Genomic DNA, 23,349 nt, shown 5'->3' on the forward strand with positions numbered 1-23,349 from the left:
TACAATAGTGCTCAATATACATTAGATATTATATTATCCTTGTTCTTCCAGACTTATCTTCTAGCCAATCTACTCTTTCATTGCCCTCTGACTGAATTGAGTGTGTATCATTATTTCTCATAAAGTTCTCCAACTGTAAGAGGAGGTCATTCTCAAAGAACACCTGTGCCATCACTTAGGGAGAATTTTTAGCCCAGCCCTCCAAGAGATCCAACTCATCGCTGCCTCCCCATTGATTCTGTTTCCTTATTTTACGTTTGGTAGGGTTCTCTGTGGGGAGCATAGGGAACCTGACAGGTTGCTCTATTTATGGACAAGATTCTCAAAAATGCTATCCCACCTTATCCCACCTGTCCTAGTAATCCTGACACTAGAACAAAAGCTCCAAAGACGAGATTTACAGCATCAGGAAAGACCTCAAAACATCAAGCCATAAGATTTAGGTTTGAGTCTCAGTTCTGTGACTTACTAATGATATAAACGATGTTACCATCTCTACTGATCTTTCAAGGATTGTTGCAATATTTAACCAAGAAAAACTACTTAAAGGTCCCAATAACAGAAAAGCTCTAAATTGGTACGAGCATTTTTAAAAGGTTAGGACCCCTTGTTTAAAAGGCAGGAGGTGATCTTTGAAAATCACAATGACAAACCTTTATTTACATCTAGAGGAACTGAGCGTACTATTGATAAATGCTTGTGAAGGTTAGGCAACACAAAGCCTAGGTGATGTAACATCATCATTAAACGTGACTGACATCACCACACACATCAGCACACACATCAGCGTACTCCTCCCCAGACCAAACACAGTGATCGTTAACTTATGCACGAGAGGCTAGAGTTTGTGTGTCAACATAGAGTTCCGCTGTATGTATTAATTCCTCTAAGTACTTGTGACACTATGTCAAGAGTTCAGCGGCTGAGTTTCACATAGGGCAGAGTGATTCATCGGGATTATTAGGATCCTCCTGGAATAACTTCCCTGAGTTGATTGCCTTTGACAGATCAGTTTGCTTAGATTAAAAAGCAATTGCTGCTGTCTAGTCAAATTTAAACACTTTGGCTGGAAGAAGCTGAACTCTAACTCTGTCCAATCTACAGAAACACCTTGCTGTGAAAAATACACCAAATGTAGTGATATAAGGAGAAAACTGAGTTAGCAATACTCTGGGGTACAGTTTTATGATAATGTGAAAGAGCATAAGTGCCAAACAGAAGTGACCACAGGGATATGAGAGGGAGGGAAGAGTACATTGCTTTTAATTGCAACTATATCTGTGCCTCATGCACTGCCCAGTCAGTAACAATGTTTGTGGTCCCACTCTGCTCCACATTCGTACAACATTCACTACCATTAGACTTGGGATAAAATGGATCCAACTTCTGGGCTGAACAATGGAAAGTATTTGGGGATACAAGCATCTCTTCCTTCCCCCTTTTGGAATGGACCTAGTAATTTAACAATACTATCAAGAGGCCTAAACTAGCAGGATGCTAAAATTTAAACCATCTTTAAAAAAATGAATGGAATATCTGACTTAAGTGAAATTTAAGCTTAATGCCTGAGATCACATTCCTAGCCTGCATGAATGGTAGATAAAATGGAGGCTGAGATGACGTTAAGCTGACATCCAACCTGTTTCTGGTGGATCAGCAAATAGAGTGCTGAAACTAGTGTTAGAGGGAAGTCTTATATACACCTTCCCTTTCATCACAGCTTCCTTTTATGTTTAGGCTCCTTGATATCTTTGAATATGGAGGCTCCCTGGGATGCTTAAAGCGGAGGAGATGGGAACTCTGGCTCGATGGACTTCTCTCTTCTCAGGAATTTAAGTCCCCTAAGAATATAATCCTTACGTGGACCCAGGCTACCGAAAACATAACATTGGTTATACAGAGTTTTAATTTTAGTAAATTCGTAGTGAATTTTTATCAACAAAGAGCACTGTTGCCATGTCATCTCTTAGTATATTTGTGGAGTTGCACAACTCCACATGTTCTAAGTTTAGACAACTTTTTTTTTTTTTTTAAAGATTTTAGTCATTTATTCATGAGAACACACAGGGGAGAGAGAGAGAGAGAGAGAGAGAGAGAGGCAGAGACACAGGCAGAGGAAGAAGCAGGCTCCATGCAGGGAGCCCAACGTGGGACTTGATCCCGGGTCTCCAGGATCAGGCCCTGGACCAAAGGTGGCGCTAAATCACTGAGCCATCCAGGCTGCCCATAGACAACTTTTATTACCCAAAAGAAACCCAGGTATCCGGTAGCAGTCTGTCATGCAGAACACTGCACACCCGTAATCAATGCCAGGAGAGGACTCCAACTCCACGGAGGACAGAAAAGATCATTACAATGCCAGCCACCCTGTATAGAGTTTAAACACTTCTGTCCAGTGCATCCTGGTATCAGAGTCACCAAGGAAAACACAAACACTGGATGGAACAATGCTTCTACTCACACAGAGGAGAGAAGAGATGACTTGGAAACTCCAGAGGGAATTGGCCAAATGCAGTACCATGGCTACACCACGGTGTACTGTTGTACTGTACATGGAGGACCTGTCCCCCAACAGCACCATGCAATGGCAGCCGGCCAGCTTGCTGGAGGCACCTCGGACAGGTCAGTAATCATCCTCAACCTCCTCTCCAAGTATATTTGCATCCAACATGCCTGAAGCCAACCCTATGAATCAGCTGCAGCCCAAAGAGGAGGGTGACTACCATGACATGTGCGTCTAGCTTTGGAGGGAGAGTGTGGGCTCAGAGGCTACTGGCTTCCTTGAGTGGAAGGCCAGCTGTGGATATGAGCTCAGGGCCAGGCCCAGGGAGAAGCAGCTCTGCAGGTGGAGCCCGGGCACCCTCACTCTCTCCTGGGGTGACTCCACTTTTCCTCTAACCCTACGCAGTCGCCTGGCCCGGCTTTGATGACTGCCCATCCTCTGGATTTGGGAGCTCTCCCGAAGAGCACCATGAGCCGCAGCAGGTCCTGCGTGATGGAGCCCTCCTCTTCTTCAGGCCCAGGATGCACGCAGGGAAGTAGGGCTTGCTCCCGGAGAGACGCATCGCGGTGTGACTGGTTTAGGGGGAGAAGCCAAACTGTAACAGGTCCTGGGTGACGCCGCGAAGACAACGGCCTCCATCCAGAGGAGCTTGCTGGGCCATTGGACAGCGACCGCGTGGCGGGGGCCCGAGGGTGGGGCGGGGCCCTGGGCGGTGCCTGCGCACTGGTTCGCGGCCTGCAGCTGCAGCTCCGCCCGTGGTGAAACGCGGGCCTCCTGCAGCTCCCGGAGGCATAGCGGCTCCCCAGCCGTGGGCGACCAGGTGCCAATGTTGGCTGGAGGCTCCCGGAGCTGCACCGGGACGCCCGGGGCTCGGCGTCGCCGTTGAGGGAGTTGCAGCGGGGGCCGAGGGGACCGCCGGCGTTGCTGGTTGTTGTTGCGCGGCGGCTCACCTGCCGCGATGCTCGGCAGGGCCGGGCAGCTGGGCCGGGGTCGCTCTCCTCGGCTGGTCCGCCGTGCCTCGGGGCTTCCCTCCGCCCCTGGACGAGCTCCCGCGAGTGGAGCTGGCACCGTGCGGCCCCCGAGGGTGCCAGCCCGGCCCCCACCCCGCGCGGGCCCCGCGGGGCTTGGCCCTCGCCTCGTCCGGTGGCCGTGCTGAGCCTTCCGTGGCCTCTGCCCCCGACGCAGGCCCTGTCCTGCCCACACCTGCCACCGCAGCGCCGCCAGGACGTCGGTCACCCATCCCTGCTGTGCCATCTGTGCCCGCGGTCGGCGGGGTCTTCTGGCCGGGCCTCCTTCTGCTCCTCACAGCTGGACTCGACCACGTAGCGGTCCCAGGCCGGAGTGGATGGCGCGGATGTGTTCCAGGCGCAGCCACCGCCGCTGTCACCGCAGCAGGGACTGCCTAGACCTGGCTCCTGGTTTCTGGAGGGGCCACCGCCTGCCACATCCTGCCGGTGCTTCTGCTCGGCGCAGCTGCGCCAGGGACTTATCTGCTTTGTGGTGGACATCGATGCTTTTGAGGCTGGCAGCATTACAGACGGCAAAAGTCGTGGAGGACCGCAGGGCCGTTGGCACGGAGCGCCGCCTCCATGTGTAGGAGGGAGTGACTGAGAAGATGCGGGGCTGCCCCAGCAGGAACAAGGAGCAGAGGCGACAGTTCCCAGGGGACCTGGCCTCCTCCACATGCAGCAAGCAGTCCTGGTCCCTGCCCAGCATCTCCCTGGGGTCACAGTAACCTTTGGCGGGGCACACGGGGCTCAGTAAAAGTTGGATGGCCCAGCAGAAGTTGCACTGCGTTTGCTCCACAAACACCAAGGAGGAGAATAAGAGCATGTTCTTGGACATGATGACCCCGAGCTTGTAGAGGATGAGGCAGTCCCATGGCAGGAGGCAGGCACGTGTCTTCTGCAGCTTGGTGCTGAAGAGCAGCGGGTAGAAGCGGGCCAGTAGGTTGACCCAGCTTGAAGATGCTGCTGTGGGCCTTGACTAACATCAACCAGAAGAGGAAGCAGAAGATGACCACCTTCGGCTTGTTGTGGTAGGACTTGCGAGAGGTAAAGCTGGGAATGGGGTTGGGATCTCCCTGTAGGTTCCAGATGGTCGGTATTGATGCCGGCCCCTCCTTGATGTGCTTGGAAGAGAACACCTGCCACTGCTGGGAGGTGCAGAGCAGCAGGAGGAAGTCACTTAGGAGGTTGGTAGAGTTGAGGGCTCTGAATAAATTGGGTGGGTACAGCCAGTTGAGTGTGGAGCTCTCACGGATGGTCTGGCTCCGGTGCCACAAGTAGTTTATGTGCAGAGTAGGGGCAATGCCCAGGCACAGCAGGCACTGGTAAGGCGATAAGAGTATCAGGAAGAGGCAGTAGTTGGCCCAGAGGCCAGCAATAGCCCCGAGTGCTGGTGGGTAAGGATAGCCGTGCAGGTTGACCGTGACATTCCTGCACAGCCCAAATATGTTTATGGCCATTGGGAAGATCTCTAGTCCAAGTCTGTAGAAGAACAAATAGAAGAAGAATTAGAAGAAGAATTAGAAGAAGAATTAGAAAGAAGAAAGAAGAATTTGAGGCAGTTAAGTAGGCCCTGGCTCAGCCACTGGAGAGCAGGTGCTGTGGGTGGTGATGTTCCTGGCATTGGTACATGGTGACCTCAAATGGGCAGCAGCAGCAGGGTCTGTAGGTTCAGGAAGCCCTTCCACACCACCCCAAAACTAGTTAACAGGGTTGATGGGCCTCTGGGACAGCAAGAATTGATTGATCTTTGTCTTCTGCAAGTTGGTGTTACTGAGGAAGGGCTCGAGACAGTTTCTGGAGTACTCATGGGGGCTGATGATCTTGATAGACCATCTTGCACATGATGCTAATGCAGTTCCAGAAGGTGGACTGGCAGGAGGCCCTGGGTCAGAGGTGAGAGTAGGGTGGGGTGAAGGCCCACAGCACAAGGTTCCTCACCCACACCTCCTTCAGGGCCATCCAGATGGTGTATAGGACCACCACCTTGAAGACATGCAGCTTCAGCAGGCATCACAAGAACACCTGTACGTTGGCGAGGGTGTCCCAGAAGTCAGTGGCCAAGTTCTAACAGCTGCTTGGCCACCAGGCCCCACTTATTGGCTGTGGTTTCTGGGACTTGTGTGGCTTGGTGGGAGCCAGCTGTGCTCAGCCCCTGATCCCTGGAGACCTGCCCTTCCTCCTCGTGCACCAGTGGGGTCCCACCCAACATACATTGCCGGTGAACCCAGCACAAGAAGTGGTGCCGGGTCAGAGGGCATGCATGAGGCTGATGAGCTGCATCAAGGGCTGGCGGAAGTAGTGCAGTGCAGGGAGCAGGGGAGTGAGAAGAAGCCAGGGATGAGAATGCCGGAGGAGAACTTGGACATGCTGAGCTGCTCTGGGCTCAGGCCCCCCACCTGCTCATTGGTGAAGCGCATCAGGTTGTGCCAATATACGGCAAAGTCATGCAACTGGAAATGATAGACGGCGATGAGCACCAGCACAGTGTCCGCTCTGGCCAGCTGCCAGAGCACTTTGAGCAGCTTCTGCCACAGGGTTTACTAGATGTGGAAGAGGGTGAGGCAGAGCAAGAGAAGGAGCATGTAGACGATCTTGTAGATGATGAGGTAGCTGGCAAAGCCGACCATGGTGGACGTGCCAGCAGACGCGTAGATACAGGACTTGGCACAAGACACCTGTGACTGTTCCCCCAGACTCTGAAGTAGCATCTGCATGAGCTCTGTGCCTGCCATGGTGATCTCCAGCATGCATGGGGCCTTCACCTTCAGCAACTTCTCTGTGACAAACTGGTGTCGCAGGAGCCAGGTCAGGGTGTACGGCACCATGGCCTTGAGGTCCAGGCTGAGGTAGTGGGTGTTCTCTAGCCACAGATGGCCAGGCTGACAGGGCCCAGGGTGGTGGGGAGCTCAGGACCCTGCTCCGTGGGCCCACATGCGGCTGTGGCCAGTCAGGTTGTGCCTGATGTAGCTGTCAGCCCTGTGAGCATTGTGTGTTGCACAGCCTCCTCTTTCATGGCACCGGCAACCCTGGCCTGGCCCTGGGCCACAGTCCACCTTGTAGGCTCCACTTGTCACTCTTCCTTGCCCTTCCTTCCCCTGGTGCAAGGGGTGGTGTGTGCAGAGCTTCCAGAGTGAAATTCAGAAGCCTGACTGCAAGACCCCTGAAGAGGTCTTTAAGAGGTTGCAGTTCAAGGTGGAGGATAAACCTGGACAAAGATGGTGCCTTGGCCTTCTTCAGCATGATTGAATACTCTAAGTGGGCCAGCCTTCTCGAATCTCTTTCAACAAGCACATTGGCAGTGGGGGCTGGCAGGCTGCCACTCAGGCCTGGGGTGGTACACCTGTCAAACAATAATGCAGGTGTCCTAAGGTGAGCCCAGGAAGGTCAGCTCCTGTGGACCAGGACAAACACTCACTTGATCTTGATTTTCAGTATGAATACACATTATGAAAGCAGGCCCTCATGATCCTTCTGATCTTTTGGGTTTTAAGCAAGAGGTGTCAGAAAAGCTACCACTGATAACCAAGATAACTGGTTTGTGGTGGCCAATGGTTCATAACAGTGTTGCTTTATGATCCTCTGATACTGTCTCTTCCTATCATTATGAAGCAGAATTCCCCAAGCATTGGATTGTTCATCCACTGGTAGGAAAGGTGACCTGGGGTTAGACCATCATGGGTAGGTTAGTTTTACCCTACTGATGATGTGGTGTTGCCGTGGTAATCCCGCTTAGTACAAGAGGAACCTCCTTGTCATTTTTAATAATCCTAATTCTGAAATTCACTTGCACTTCAAACAAGTGTTTTGAGTTTCACACTTATGAATTTAATGCTACTTGAGTGAAAAGTTTAACCACAAACTAAGTACAGTCTTATTTAGACACTCAGATTTTGTTCCTGGAAGGATTTTGGAGATTATCTGGCCCATGGATTAAGCAGTAGCTACTCATTGCCAAACAATTATTGCCAGACTGAAATGAGGGCCCAGTGATGCTGGATCCTACAATAAAAAAAAAAAAAAAGTATAAATCTGGATATTTATGGGAAATATGCAAATTTTAAAGTGGCAGCAGTGAATTTAAAACTCTTTCAAGGTGAGAGGCTCTGCTCTTTTCATTGCTTTGTATCCTACTTTGCCCCTCCTCATGCTGTGGAGCAGTGATAGATGTTGCTGAAGAGTTTATTTGGAAGAATATAGGAGATTGTAGATCTTGCTAGATCTTAAGAGTGATACAGACAGGAAAAAAGTTATTAGCTTTAGCCTTTCAGTATAAATATCGGCTATTTGGAACCAGAAAGGTATTAAGAAGCCATATCAATGAACTTTCTTCCTTTCTTAAACTTTCACATTTGATCAATCAGTTGGTTATAAAGTTAGATCTTCAAAGATACTTTGTATTAGCCCTGGGACTTGTCCCTTCTATTCAGCTAGAATTTGACAAAATGCTTTAAAATAAAGCATCTATTCTGTTCAGCTCAAGTTTTAAGGATTGGTATCTTCTGGAAAGTAAGCTCTCCTAAGGAAGCTTCCTGGGTAATTTAACATTCAAGGATAATGGCCTGGGAAATACACCACGGAGAATCCAGCACCATTATTCAAAACAAAGCTCTCAATGTATTTAAAGCTATTCGTGGGGAAAAAAAAAACAAAGCTATGCTTGGAAGTGACTAAAGATACATTTTTAAAATTGAGAGTGGGTGCCATGTTTTTTGGAGATAGAGATAGAATATCCCTTGTGATCTTTTTCTCTTTAGCTGAACTTGGGATTTAATTTCTCTCTTTAAAAAAAGAACTTGGGGCACCTGGGTGGCACAGTTAGTTAAGTGGCGGACTCTTAGTTTCAGCTCAGGTTGTGATCTCAGGGTCATGAGATTGAGCCCTGAGTCAGGCTCTGTGCTCAGTATGGAGGCTGATTAAGACTTTGTTTTCCTCTGCACCTGCCCCTCCACCCCCCCCTTTCTCTCAAATAAAAAAAAAAAAAGTAGAAAAAGGACTTGGTTGAACATTTGGGTCTATGAAGTATTTTGAGCTCTTTACAGACGACTGGCATAGTCCTTACTTAGTTTCCTGGTATCTTCCTTAAGATTTCCTTCCTGAGGGAACTTTGTCTCACAGCTGAAGAAGGAAGCCTCTGGCCGCATCTTGATGTTCTGGTGTGCGGTTGATCAGTCTTTTTCAAATCTCAGGAAAAGGCAAGGTGAAGTAGACTCCTAAGACTTCTCTCTTCTGCCTATAAATATTTAGAACTAGAAGCCTTTGAACCAACACAACCGGATATCTAAATATGTTTTGCCAAGTAAGGTGATCCTTTTAAAATGGGACCATTTAATGGTGTAAATGAAAATTCTGAACATTCAGCATGGGAGAATGTGAGGTGCTGGAAAGCTCAAATAAATGTAGTCTAAGATTTTCTCTTCTGCAAAATTGAAGTGCTTTTACCCTTGTTTGTGACTTCTGTTTTGTGCTTTTTAGGCAATATAGATGTTTTTCTTCTTAATGAACCGCAATTGAACTATATGTTTTATATATCCGTAGGTGACTAAGAGACACTTCTGAGAATTAGTGACTAGCAAGTGGATTTCATGTGTGAAGCAACATTTTGGGAGATGGACTTAGTCTGAAATTGAGACTGTCCTGAATTGGGTTTCAGGATCACAAATTAATTCCATGTAGAACCCCACCAAACCTTTTGGCATTAAATGGAGCATGGTAGAAATACTTGAAATGTACATTCCGCTTGATGAGGTGAGCTTTCTGATAAAAAGTGAGTCCAGAGGCCAGACATCTGGTGTTGTGGTTTATGCAAAATACTTTGCAATATTGCAGCATATAGAAAAACAATGATCATCATTCTCTTTTGGTGCCATTCTTCCTAGGAGCATATTTTAGTCAACACTCTGGTCAAAATAATGACAATAACAACAATAATAAATAAGCTTCAGAGTTTTCCAAACTTACCATTGCCCCTTGATTATTCATAAGGAATGTGACTTATGACCTCTTGTTTGTAAGGCTGCAGTTTTTACTTTCTCACACATGTAGGTAAGATCTGCTCAGAGGGCAAAGGAGGAGGATACATGTTTCTCGAATGCTGACTTCTCTTTTTACTGCTTGTTTTTATTTATGAAAATAACATGCTGTATTTCTTCTTCTGAAAGTAATTTATTCCATGTTAGTTTGCTGTCTAGTTCTGGCTAATACCTATTATTTTGAAGGTATTCTTTATAGTTTTCATCAGATTCTTAGTTTTATTTCTATAAACTTTAAGTTCTGTGGCTTCACATTTATTCCTGTATTCATTATAAATAAACTTTACATGTTTAATCCAAGGGAACTTCAAAATACGTCAATTGATGAAGATGGTATATATAACAGTGGTTTAAGCCACCATGGTAATTCTGTTTGAAGTATTCCGAATGTGAAGTTAAGGAAGGTTTAGCGATTTGATCCACATATCTTACCTGTTCAGGTTGAGATCTGTAGACAAGAGTGGGAAAGAAATGCCAATGTCCATTCATCTCTCTTCTGTCTGAAAAACTACCCCCCTCCATTCCTTTGTACATTTGTCAGATTCTACTTACCCTTCAAGCATCTTGGTAGAAGTAACATTAATTTTGTGTTCTCTAAGTCCCTTATATGGATGCACAATGAAAAGCTTCCTTCAATGCAATGTTTCTTTAAATATGGGAAGTTTTAATGGACCATCTTGGGACTGTGTTTTCAATGACAAGTTTAAGAGACTTTTTCCAAATTGATACTGTCAAAGAGAATCTAGACCTGTGTTAAGGGAGGCAGCACATGGCAATTTATATCAATGGAAAAAAAACTAAGGCTTAGTGAAATAACTATTGTTCACCAACAAAAAGGGAGGCTGTAATTTTGAAGGCCTCTTCCAGTGACTGAACTGCCATTTGGCTCAATTGTCCTGGCCTCCTATGAGTGGATCTCTAACCATAAAATGAAATCTCTTTGTTACTTGTGGTTATAAGGTTTTGTTCTTTAATAATAAATCTAGCTCAGAGACATTTCTTTACTGTAAATTTGTCTCCACTGAAGTGCTCATAAACAGTATCTGCTTCCATTACCAGTGGTAGAACCAGGTTTGAGCATCTTGTAGAGTAAGCATATGCACTACGAATCAATATGTGTTTTATTAGCACCAGGAGACTCATTGAATTGATTTTTTTTCTTTTTACCTTTATGGGCAATTGCTATAAAAAGGTAAATTAAAAAGTTAACCATCTGCTGCCTCACTTTTCATTTAAAATCTTTTATTTGATTACTCTTTCGAGGTAATCAATGCTTTCTATTTTACTATTATGCTTGCTAGTGAATGAAGGTGGGTTTAATTTATAGCTTTTATTTATCTAACGGTATTGTCAGAGTCACAATCTTTATGCATCCTATTAGTAGTCTGGAAAATATTTCTTACTACATCGAAACAGAACAAAATTCAATTTAGAAATATAATTTCCTGCCATGGAGACACTTGATAACAGGGGAGAGATTAATGGAGCCCAGTGACAGAAACTTGATTTAAAGCAGGAGATTAATACTACTTTATCAGCCTACACTGCAAGTGAATTGGCTCTGAAAGAAAAAAAATCTGTTTGAAGTTGCTGAGTTGCCGGCTTGTTGGTTGGAAAAAGGTCTCTGGACATTTATTTTGTTATTGCTGAGTATTTGCTGCATGCTTGTCTATTTGACAACATAGGAACAAGCCTGCGGCACAACACCAGTCTTGCTTATTTTACAGTAGTAACATGTTTCTTATTATTCCTTTTGATCCCACAGGAAGCTTGAATGCTGTGGAGGTCAGCTTCTGACTTAAGGGGATTATACTCAGTAAATCATGTCAAAATTAACGAATAGAATTGCGCTGACACTCCAGTTTGGTTGGATTTAAGTAAAATGTTTAAATGGTATTTTTAATTGCAGAGCTCCTGCCCCTAAGTCCCATTATAAATACTTTTTTCTATCCTTTACAGAAGTCATTAATTTTCCCCCCCAACTATTAAAGTGTGAATCTTCCAGAAGAATTTAAAGCAAATCTGAAGATTACCTCAAAGAGTTGAAATGCCCACTAGATCTGTTCTGGAGCTTGGTAAACTGTTAGAATGCATACTAAAGGGAGTGGGTCTAGATTTTGATTTTTAAAATTTTTATTCCCAGGAAATTAAAGTATTCATATTGCTGGAATTAAAGTTTTTGAACTTGTGCTTGAGGTATATGAATTTTTAAACTTGTGTTTGTCTAATAAATCCCTCCTGGGAAATAAAAAAGAAATAGAACAAATTCCTTACCTCGTAGGCATCACAAAAATGGCTCTGTGTTTTTTAAAAGCTTGAATTTTTACAGAGTAACTTATAAATTACTTAGTTATTTTATTTCTGAGGGAAAGAGATATGTAACGACTTTTATTTATTTTTACTAACTTTGAAATTTTGTAGAAGTGAACTGAAAAAAATTCTTGCATTAATTTTTATTAAGTTATATAGTAGAAAAATGATTTTGCTGGAAGTCAGACTATCAGGGTTGTAGTTTAAGGTCACATAATAACTTTCTGTTTTCTTATGGACATTTTTAAACCACTGTCTGTTTCTAAGACAGCTGAATAGTAATAATATCTGTGTGCTACATGGCAGGGTTATTGAGAATATCAAATGAGGTGATTTATGCAAAATATTGAGACATATAAAGGACTATAGGAACATAAGCAGTTTTACCTAAAATAATAGTATGTATAGACAACCTTAAATATTTTGTGTATAGGATTTTATTGGAGGGAAATGTATCATTTCAAAGACATCTATGTTATTTTATGTTGATACAACTGAAACTATCAGTATTTCTTGGAATTGATCCCACTGAAGGTTGTTTAAATGTTTTTGAATATATGGAGAGTAATGACCTATAGCACACTTCTCTTTGAAACTAGTCACATGGGATAAATTAAATAAAAGAAATTTAGGGCCAATTTGATTCGCTCATGGTGGGCTCTCAGTACATTAAAAACATGAATGATAATCCATCAATGATAGCAAAGATGGTCAGGAGTTCTCAGTGCTCTGAACCAGGTCTTTTGGGTGGTGGCTCTGATATCACTTACGCGGCCTTTTTAGGCTTATTAGCTTGTAGACTGTTTGGTGCTTGAAAAAATACATATGCCTGAAGGGAATATTAGACCCTCTTAAAACTCTTTTCCTGGCTCGAAGGCACGAACCAAACTCCCAGGTAAAGCACATTAAAGTGGCTAAACATTGACTCAGAGAGGAAGGAGTTGCTTTCGGGAATTTAAAATCATTTCGAGTCATAAGAATTTAGCAGAGATGACCTAAAAGGGTTTTTAATTTCAGGGTACATGCATATGCTTTTATTCCCTCTTGTTTCACAGATCCAGAGGGACCTTCTCGAATATGCCCCTTTGACCTTTTCCTAGTCATCAAATTACCCTTATCCTGCCTTTTCTCTTTTGCACTTCCTTTCCCAAATGGCCTTTCTTTGGTGATGCAGTTTAAATTGTGCAGTGCCTACTCCAGACATTGGCACTTGGATTAATTTTAATCCCCTCCACTCTCATTTTGCTGGGATGTGACCTTTTGGGCGTCAGTCTGGGTTCTGCCTAGGGTTCATGGCATCCCCAAATATTTGCATTTTATTTTTCAACTTGGGGAACATAGTATTGGAGGTCTTTCTTCTCTTTTTAAAAAAAATTTTTTTTTTTAACTTCCCCCTTGTCTGTGCTGAAAGTGACATTTGGGAGCAGGAGAGCCAGGTGTGAAGATTACTGACTGTGACAGCTAGGTTGCCATTATGAATCTGAGTTGGCAAATCAGACTCAAGAGACACAGACAGGCTTTAATCAATACTGCTCTTACTGAACTTTCTGGAAGGAAACACAGCAGGAGACTAGCAAAGAGATACAGTGTTATCAGGTCATGGGGGAGGCCTATGCTACTGCTACCCCAGTAGCAGTTTTTTGTTTGCCCCCTACCCACGCAGGGACAAGGTGTGAGAGTCAGGGTGTGTGGGGGGTCACCTTGTCATAGGGAGGCTACTTCCCCCACCAATCTTGTATATGGTTTTCATCAAGCTTGAGGTCTGCATGCCAGCTTGCAGATCCCTGAGCTCAGGTTTTTGTTTCATACAATACAGGGGGAGAGACAACTGTTCCCCATTTATCTTAACTCTACTGTTTCCAAGGAAACAGGACCGTGGGAGACCGGAGGTCATTCTCAGGCAGGCCTGCCTCAGCCGGGCCTGATGTTAACCCTTTACTCACACTCTCATACATGTTGCTGTAGAAATGGTAGCATCATGGAGGGCCTGGCTGGTTCAGTCCACGGAGCACGAGACTGTTGATCTCAGAGTTGTGAGTACGAGCTCCATGTTGGGTGTAGAGATTACTTAAAAAAAAAAAAATCTTAAAAAAATGGTAGCATCACTGCTAATGCTAAGTTTCAGTGTGCTAGTAGAGTGTCTTTGATATCAATATTTACCACTGTATGTTTTCTAGGGCAATAAATAGAAAAGGAAAATATTAGATATTTATCCATTTATTCAACCCTCCACAGTTTTTGAATGTACACTGCATGCCTTACCTTTTAGGTACTGAGAATGCATGGACCTGGCTACTGAATACTTCAGGATCTAGAGGGCAGTTCTCTCAGCATTTGGATTATAATACAAAGCTCCTAAGTTCCATGTAGAATTAGTGCTGTCTGGGGGAGCTCTAAGAAGAGAACAGCTCACTCTTTTGCTACTATTTTGTGTCTTATAGACCTTATTCAGTCTTTCCTTCTAAGCCTGACCATATAGAATAGTAATTGACATTCACAATGATTAATCTGGAATGTTGTAAGGTAATAAAGTGCCCTCTGAATCCCTGAAAAAGGACTTTGGAATTGTCTATCATTTATTATATTTTAGACTTATACTAAGTTCATTCTTATACACCATCCAGCACATTAACACAGCATTGTATGTCTGGGAAGTGAATGATCAAGGTTTCTTAAATTAAGTCTAAATAATACCACTGTAGGCATTACACAATGTTCAAGACATTAAGTTATAGAAAAATAAACAGGATTACTCCAAATTCAAACTTATGAAGCTTACACTTTCCAGGAGTTTATACTTGCTGAAAAAAAGAGTTACTCAAAGCTCATTGGGTAAGTCCATTAACTGTATTTCTGTAATAGTCTCTGGGAGGGTGGGGGGTTGAGGCATGTTATATCCCCATCCTTGAAACAGATGTCAAGGGGTATAGCTGCTGCCTTACACAACATGGTTCTGGATGTCATAATCAGATGTAATTCTAATTCTAATCAGAGAGAGCCAGGGATCTGACCCATTCATTCTGATTTCATTACCTAAGATACTTGTTTATAACATTCACAGATGGGATTTTCTTTTCTTTTTCTCATAATTTGACTAGAAAACTAATCATGAGTCTTTTGCAGTTTGGGAGAGAATCCAAGTTAATGTACCTGAGAATGTGTTCAGTATTTGGATTTAGTTTCAACAATTTTTGAGTATATACTGTATGCCAATTACTTCCACATGAATCATCTAATTTGATTCTCATATAACTGTCTTATAATTTTTCACTTTTAAACTGAGGACGTTAAGTTCTGAGAATTTGAAAAACTTGACTGAGTCACATAGCTACAAAATTGCAGAACTAGAATTTGAACTTCTATCTTTTGAGTGAAAAGGTAATGTCATTGTGCCATCAATACCTATAAGTTGAGGCGCAGCAGTTTAGCACCGCCTGCAGCCCAGGGCGTGATCCTGGAGACCCTGGATCGAGTCCCACGTCAGGCTCCCTGCATGGAGGCTGCTTCTCCCTCTGCCTGTGTCTCTGCCTCTCTCTCTCTCTGCATCTCTATGAATAAATAAATAAATAAATCTTAAAAAAAAATACCTATAAGTTGAGAAGGAAAAACAAGAAAAAACTTTATGGTACTATTTAGAAGTCAGAAGGTAGGAAGTTGTAAAGATGGGAAGCCAAAAGATCATAGTAACATACTTTTAGTTCCTGAAACAGCAAGTTTAGCACATGTGCTTTGCTTTTGTGGCTTCTAGGTCTTTTTCAAATCTCACCTCCAGTGTTACTACATCAAAGAAGCCTTCTCTTACCTCTTTATTTTCTATCCCAGTGTACTGTTTTATTTTTTGCATGTTTATTAATTTTTTATTGCATGTTTTTCTCTTAAAAATGTATTTTTTGTCTGTTTATTTCTTTGGGCTATGAGTTCAATAAAGCCATTGTCTCTTCAGTGTCTGTCACAATGACTACCATGTAACAGACACTTAATAGGTACTTGCAGAATGAACGTATGATTAAATGAAAGATAACCAATGAAAGGACCAAAAGTAGATACCTCTCACCTATAATCCTGATTAAAAATCAGAATTAGTGAAAGCAGAATTGTTTCAAATTGGCAGATGGAGCACACTTATCTAACCACCACTCCCTCCCCAAGCCTGCTGAAATGAGAGCAAAGGGTTTTATTTAACAAGGACTATATCTTCAAGAAAAGGAGATCAGAAGAAGACAACAGCCATGAAATTTGGGAAAGTAGAAAGCAGGTGGATTACTTCCAAATATCAAAGCAGATTTGAGAAACCTGAACCTTGGCCTACAGTTGGAAAAGTTAAAAAAGCAATCCTGTTAACACTACGAAACCCCAAGAAAGTTCCTGAATTGGTGTCACAGGTTCTTGTGGAAGAGGAAGTGGAAGTGGGGCTAGAGACAGAGGACTGATTGAAATCTGTTTGAGAAGCTGTGGCAGAGAAGGCTCCTGTCCCCAAACCCAATCTCCCTCTGTTCCATTTGGAACCGTCACAGAGTTTTAGCTAAGCATGTGCTGGCCAGTTATCAAAGATATTTCTCAGTCTTTCTTGCAGGGAGAGATGGCTACATGTGTAAATTCTTCTAACTAATAGAAGTTGGTGTGTCAGGCTCTTTAGAAAAGAAGTTAATTGCCCTTCAATTTCTCTCTCCTCTCCTCCTGTGAGCTGGCATGTAGATACCACATGTTAAGTTAACTTGGACAGGTGAGGAGGTTAGGACATTCTTCTAACCTCCTAGAAGATGGCGGAGCAACAAATAGAAGACACCTGGGTTTTTTTCCCCGCTTCTCATGGAGCAAAGTTCACCCATCCAGGACCAGTTGCCTAATTTTAAACTGTTTTGCGGAGAAATAAATTATCTTCCAAATTAACACAGAAGCAGATCTTAAGATCTTCTTTCCCACTTTGCACAGCCAGGTGATTGCCTCTCACTTAGCCTGGCAAAATGGTAGGTTTATTTATGCAGGCCCATATTAAAAACAGGGAAATTAAGTGAATGCTTTCTTCATTTCTTTTGTTGGTTCCCAGAATATGGAGCCAGACTTCATCTATATGTAGGAGACCAGACGAAGCTTGTCTGAAAAATCTGACCAGCCCAAGACAAAGGCCTTCATCTCCTGACATTGACTCTTTGCCAGTGAAACACCTCAGCAGATGACTATATAGAACAAAGTTGCCAAGCCTCACTATGCACACAGAGCTTTGATAAATTTGTTAGTGCAACACCTTTAGAGGCAGACAACCAGGAATTGTCTGACCTTTCAGGAAAGCGTCCAACAAGGCTGACAGAGACAGAAACAACCTAAGAAAAGAATCTTGGAGGGAATAGGCACTAGGAAGGCAATAGGAAGAGGAAAATATGATCAGAGAACATTATTAACAGAGGAATGAAAGAAGATATTGCAGCCATAGAAAAAAAAATACTGGCTATAAAAAAGTAACTTTCAGAAAATTCTAATAAGAGAGCCTAAAAATTAAAACTATGAAAGAAGAAACAAAAATTCAGCAGAAAGGTAAGAAGAAAACTTGAATCAAAAGCCAGAATGTAGACCAAAAAATAATTTTTAAAGTATCATTTCAATATTGAAGGATAGGAGTTTCAGAATCAATGAGCGCAGGGACTCATGGGAGTGTAAATGGATCCAGCCAATTTAGAAAACAGTTTGGCATTGCATTTTGAGTAGAAAACAGGCATAACATAAGGAGTATTGGTTTTATGACAAGACCGATAGCCCTATTTGACCACGTAAAATATGTGCATGTGTAACTTTGCTAAAAATAAAACTAACATTTAAAATAAAGCTATTATACTAAGTTTCTTTTCATAGCAATAATAGGGATTGTTTACTGAGGACCTTCTATCGAGCACAAAAACAACTTTTTTCAGACATTATTTCTAATTTTTACATGAACTTTGCAAATGAACTATTATTACCATATACAGAGAAGAAAACCACCCCTCAAAAGAAGTTAAATGACTTTTCTAATACCACATCTGTCTGGCTCCAAAGACCACCCTCTAGCCTCTAGACTAGCCTTTTCTTCTCTGACGATCAGCTCAGGTCAGGATATTCCTGACGTGATGCACATGGCTTTGCTGTGTAACATACAGTCATGATGGTGACAGCAACAACAGGAAGTTCTGAATTTGATCACAGATCTGAATTTCTGATCTGAATTTGACACCTTTGTTCTCTTCTAGCAACTGGAGGCATTTAGAAGGCTTTTCTGGTGGCCGCTGAAAGAGAGAGAGCCCTCTGGTCCCAGGGGCCTTTCCAGTAGAAACAGGTTGAGTAGAACTGGGAGGATGGATGAAATATGGCTGTTGATTCTCTGTCTTGTGTGAACTAGTTTTAGACTGTTAGCTTCTATAGAGGCAACTTCTAAGTAAACCAGAAGTGACAGATAATAAACATATAGCTAGGTCTGTAGCAACAGAAATCGATGCATTTCAAGTTCCACATAGAAGAAAACAGTCAAGATGTTTCAAGTCCTTTTAGAGTGATAAATGCAATTTACACAATAAGCAAGAAGCAATGATTGGGAATAGATAGTGTAAGATCTCATCTAGGAGATAGAAAAGAGGTGTTTGATGGGGGTGATGTTGCTAACCTTAGAAACTGCCAACAAAATTGGCTCTGAAGGGTATAAAAAAACTTGTGAATATAAGCCCAAAAGACAGGAAAAGCTTAGGTTCTTTGTTATTTCACATCACTTGCATAATGGTGATAGGGCCCAGTCAGGATAGTGTAGCAGCCTTACTTGTCTTAGAGAAGTGGAAACAACCAACAGTCAGGTCTGCAGACACATGATGACATTTCATGCAAGTAGAGGCAAGAGGAGCTCCAGTGTTTCTAGAGAGCTTTCTCCAGGCCACGGCTGAGTCTTACACTATAGTTTTGGCTACCATTAATCTGAATGGCACACTCCACTGACAGAAACCCTCGTGGGGCATAAAAGGAACTCACTGAAGTTTTATAATGAGATCTGCTATAAAAGAGGTTTCATGTATCTCCCAACCTGTAAAGCCCATGCATTTCAGTAATCTCATAACATGGTCATGCAAGTTGAGGGGAATGTCCCCTTTCCCCCACCCAAGACCATAGTCTTGATGTTGAGGGCACTGCCTCTCCTTCCCTATTCTAAAGAGGGAGCTTTACAAAGAGGCAACGAGGTGTCCTGTGGACCAAGCCTGGCCTTCGGAGTTGCCACAGAAGAGAGGGTCTGTCTGAGCAGGATTTTGAAACCAGTGAAACCCTGCTTTCCCAAAGCCACTCTGTGATTCTAGGCAAGCTGTCTAACCTCTCTAGAATATGCATCATTGGTAGTAAAACGAGGATGTTGTTATTCCCTACTTCAGGGCACAGCTGTGAGATGGGATGGGGTGGGATAATGCATATGGAACATATAGCAGAGCCTGCACATAATCAGCACTCAGTAGACATCAACTTTATAAAGTTACGTCATTACTCTGAGCTCCATTTCCTATCTCCTAGAATGGGGACAACAAAACCCTCCCCATGGTGGTGTTTGGGGAATTAGAGCTAGTATAGGTGGAGAGTCTGGCTCATGATGAATGGTTGCCATTGTCCCTTAGCCCTATAAGGCTGAGGACAGGCTGGAGTTTCAGAAGGACGCAGCAGTGTGAAGGTTGATCCCAGGAGATACACAAACTGAATGGACAGTACTTGGGTTAGTTAAGATATGGTGTCTTTTCACCCTGTTCATCTCATTCAGTTAAGGCTCTTGGAGTTGATGCACCCCTGGCTCACCAGGCTCCAGGATGAGGCTCCATCCCAGGCACTGACTGATCACAACATGCCTTGTTTCTTGGGTTCCAGGCCTAGTCATTCTCCAGAACTGACTCCTTTTCTTGTTTAATGACTAATAGCTAGAGAAAGGGCTGAAGAAAGTGTCTCTATTCTTCCTTACTGCTTTTTTTCCTCCTTTATTCATAAAAAAGATTAATAATTTATGGCCTAAGGAAGAAAATCTAGTCTGGTATATTCCAATGTTCCTGTTAACTGTTGTTTTTGTAAAAAAAAAAAAAAAAAAAAATCACCCTAAAATTTAAAATCCTAGACCATTGACAACTATGATATTATCTTTGACAGTTTCTTTTTTAAATTTTTATTTTATTCATTTATTTATTTATTTTCTTTGACAGTTTCTGATTGGGAATTTGGAGGGCTTGGCTGGGCAGTTCTGCTGTCTAGAACTGGAACATCAGGGCCTAGGGCAGCTGGGTGTTGGCTGGGCACCTCTCTTCTCACATAGACAAAGCACTTATGTCTCGTTGGGTGGGATAGTGTGGTTTCCTCACAGCATGGTGGCCTCAGGCTAATTCAGACTGCTCACATGGTAGCCTAGAGCTCCAGCACAAGTGTTCCAGAGAACCAAGTGCAAGCTGCATTTCCTTTTATGACCCAGGCTCGGAAGCAAGACTGGCTACATGATTTGTGGGACTGAGTGCAAACTGAAAATGTGAGTCCTTTTTTGCTAAGAATCTCAAGATTGCAGTAGCATAGCATTAGACCAGGTAAGGAGCCCTTGGGAGCATGGGGACCATTATGACTTCATAGATCCTATGACTGGGAAAGTCACCCTCACCATACTGTGGGTGAACTGGTCATTAAGGTCAACCCAAATTCAAGGGCAGAGAACATAGACACCTAACTTCTGATGACAGGAGAGTTAAAGAATTTGCAGATATTTATTAAAATCCTCACATCCAGGGATACCTTGGTGGTTAGCGGTTGGGCGTCTGCCTTTGGCTCAAGGCATGATCCTAGAATCCCGGGATCAAGTCCCACATCAGGCTCCCTGCATGGAGCCTGCTTCTCTCTCTGCCTGTGTCTCTGCCTCTCTCTCTCTCTCTGTCTCTCATGAGTAAATTAAAAAAAAAAAAAAAATCCTCACATCCAGATTCATCTGATTCCTTTTTTTTTTTTTTTTTTTTAACTTTTCTGTGTTCTGATCATTCTGTTCCTTCTTAGTTCATGTATATTATCCTTTCCTTATCTTAGGGTCCTTAGTATTATTTGCAAGGGTTTTTTTTTTTTTCCTTTCCAGTTTTCATTGGAGATTAGTCAAATTTAGATTTTAAATTACATGTTTTTAACAATTTTATGGAAATTTGACTTTTAAATTTACTTGACCAAATGCTTCTGGTCCACCTGGAAATGGCTTGTCATAATTTTCTGCTTTTCATTGAGCTCTATGCTTTGTAGCCAGCTGCCCCTGGGTTGTCACTTTGCGTTCAGCATCTGCCAGGGGCAGAGGGAGGGGTTGAATTCATTAAATTCCTTGAAGAGAAAGACATACTTCCTGATTGGGGTTCAAGCTGAAAGGGAAGAATACATATATTCCCCCCCCGCCCCAACACACACACCCACACGTGCACACAATCACACAAACACACATTGCTCTTTGGACAAATATGTGAATAGTGCCCTCTACTTGGGCCCATTAAACATCTTTCTCTGCTGCAGCTGGGGTTTTTTTTAAATTTAATCCTCATTATCATATGACCTTCATCAAGATTTTCCAGATTATTATTGTCTTCTACTCAGGCCACTGAGTTTCTTAATTCTTAAAAATTAATTACATACTAACTAGCTTGTTTATGTCACTTCCAGTTTATATGGCACTAAATTCTTAGATAGGAATTAGATATTAACTAGCATGGTTATGTCATATTAGGCTGACATGGCACTCTCCGTTTTATCATTACCCAGTTGGAACTATACAGTAAACTCTTATAGAAACCAGCATTTCCTACTGCTGGTTGAGAAGACTGAGGTTCAAAACGTAAGTCCTTTTTTCTAGACTGCACAGCTTTTGAGATGTGGAGCTGAAAACTGAACCTGGGCCATCCAACTCCAAGATGCTTACTGTGCGTTTGCACTGCTTCATGCTATCTCCCACTGAATTTCCAAATTCACTGAATTCAGTGTTCAATGAAAAATAAGAGATTATATACATTCAGTTTTTCCTTATCTGTGTCAACCACAAGGTTCAGTGGTGCTGGCAATGGTAAATCACAGATAATTGCCCAGATTTTCAAGGACTTGCTTAAACATGGTATTCCTTAATATTTTGGATAGATACTACATGAACATGATAAAAAATTTTCATCTATCCTTGATCCTACAATACACACATGTAACTTTGTACAAATATCCCTTAAAACACCCACAAATGATAGCATGCTGTATGTCCTGTTCTGTACCTTGATTTGTTTCCTGTAGCAGTCAAACTTGGAACTCATTCACTGAGTTCTCTCACTATCATTATCGACTGCAGAATATTTCATTGTGTGTATGTGCAATCACTTACTTAAACAGTCTTCAACGAAGAGGTGTTTGGCTTTTATCTGATTGTTTTCTGTTACCAAAAAAAGTTACGTTTCAATTCCCTTTTACATGCTTGTTTGTGTATACGTGAGAGGACATAGTAGGATTAGGATATGCATACATAAACTTTTCATAGATATTTAATGTTTATTAAATATTTATGAGTAGAGTTTATGTGTCAACAATTTGTACATTTAAATTTTGGTAAACACTCCCAAATTTCTCTGTAACATTGTTGGAGGAGATCATGGAGAGGATGTGACTGCCAGTTGACCTGTAAGCTGGACCTGGGCAATTGGAGGCTCCTCATCTCCTCCCTTGTCCTTAAAATATATTTTCTACCCACCGTGCCCACAGCTGGAGCCTTCAAGGACACACAGCCTTTAGAGAGTATTGGGCTCTTGAGACCATCTGGATGGTATACATGACTGAACCCTGTTAAGGCCTCTATATAAAATTTTACAATTCCAATAGGTGGGTATGGAGATCTATTTGTCCTGCAGCCACCTATGTCAAGCATTTAGGTAAGTTTCTTTACTTATTAAACCTGCCACCACCCAATCTGGAGTGAGTAGTCTGCCTCTTTCTTTTTATTTATTTATTTATTATTTTATTTTATTATTATTTTTTCTAGTCTGCCTCTTTCTTGGGTCTCTTCTTGCCCTTCGTGTATAGGAGCTAATTTCAGATATCACATGAGCACTTCCAAGGTTGTGAACCAATAATCATTCTTAGCTTAGCTTCCCACCAACCTTGTTATATGAGTCTTGGTTTCACCTCTCCAATATAATATGCGATTGTTTTTTCCAATCTGATTGTTAAAAAGTGGAATCCTAGTGTTACTTGAGTTTCACGTAATTTGAGTGAGGTCGACTACTTTCTAATATGCAGGAAAGCTATTATATTTCATTTTCTGTGACTTACTGTTGTTGCCCATTTGTTTCTTTTGAGTTGTTGATATTGTCTGATTGATATGTTAGAATCCTTGTATGTATCGCAAATGGGTTCTCCTGTTTGTTATTTTCCAACTGGAGAAAGAACATTTTCAGGTTGAAGGAAGAGCAAGTGAAAATACCTTGAGACATGCAAGAAGAATAGAAACAACAATGGGGCTAATTTTCTC

The 23,349-nt window shown here is 42.6% G+C and overlaps 1 protein-coding gene and 1 long non-coding RNA gene across 3 annotated transcripts in view; one reads left to right on the forward strand and one right to left on the reverse strand.

Moving 5' to 3' along the window:
- Nucleotides 1-3,738: 3,738 nt before the first annotated feature.
- On the reverse strand, nucleotides 3,739-14,768 carry LOC140636579 (piezo-type mechanosensitive ion channel component 1-like). The gene is made up of 3 exons (XM_072831951.1): nucleotides 14,632-14,768; nucleotides 13,796-13,919; nucleotides 3,739-4,992 (listed from the first exon to the last, which is right to left on the reverse strand). Exons 2-3 carry the CDS (start codon nucleotides 13,801-13,803, stop codon nucleotides 4,230-4,232), a joined length of 771 nt encoding a protein of 256 aa, XP_072688052.1. The 5' UTR covers nucleotides 13,804-13,919; nucleotides 14,632-14,768; the 3' UTR covers nucleotides 3,739-4,229.
- The window catches only part of LOC140636581 (uncharacterized), a 28,754-nt gene continuing 19,146 nt past the window's right edge, over nucleotides 13,742-23,349 (forward strand). For both annotated transcript variants that reach the window (XR_012033792.1, XR_012033793.1), the window contains exons 1-2: nucleotides 13,742-13,885; nucleotides 14,641-14,684. This is a non-coding gene — a long non-coding RNA (uncharacterized lncRNA). The remainder of the gene's footprint in view (nucleotides 13,886-14,640; nucleotides 14,685-23,349) is intronic.

Source organism: Canis lupus, chromosome 7, assembly GCF_048164855.1.
Source record: "Canis lupus baileyi chromosome 7, mCanLup2.hap1, whole genome shotgun sequence".
Taxonomy (NCBI): domain Eukaryota; kingdom Metazoa; phylum Chordata; class Mammalia; order Carnivora; family Canidae; genus Canis; species Canis lupus.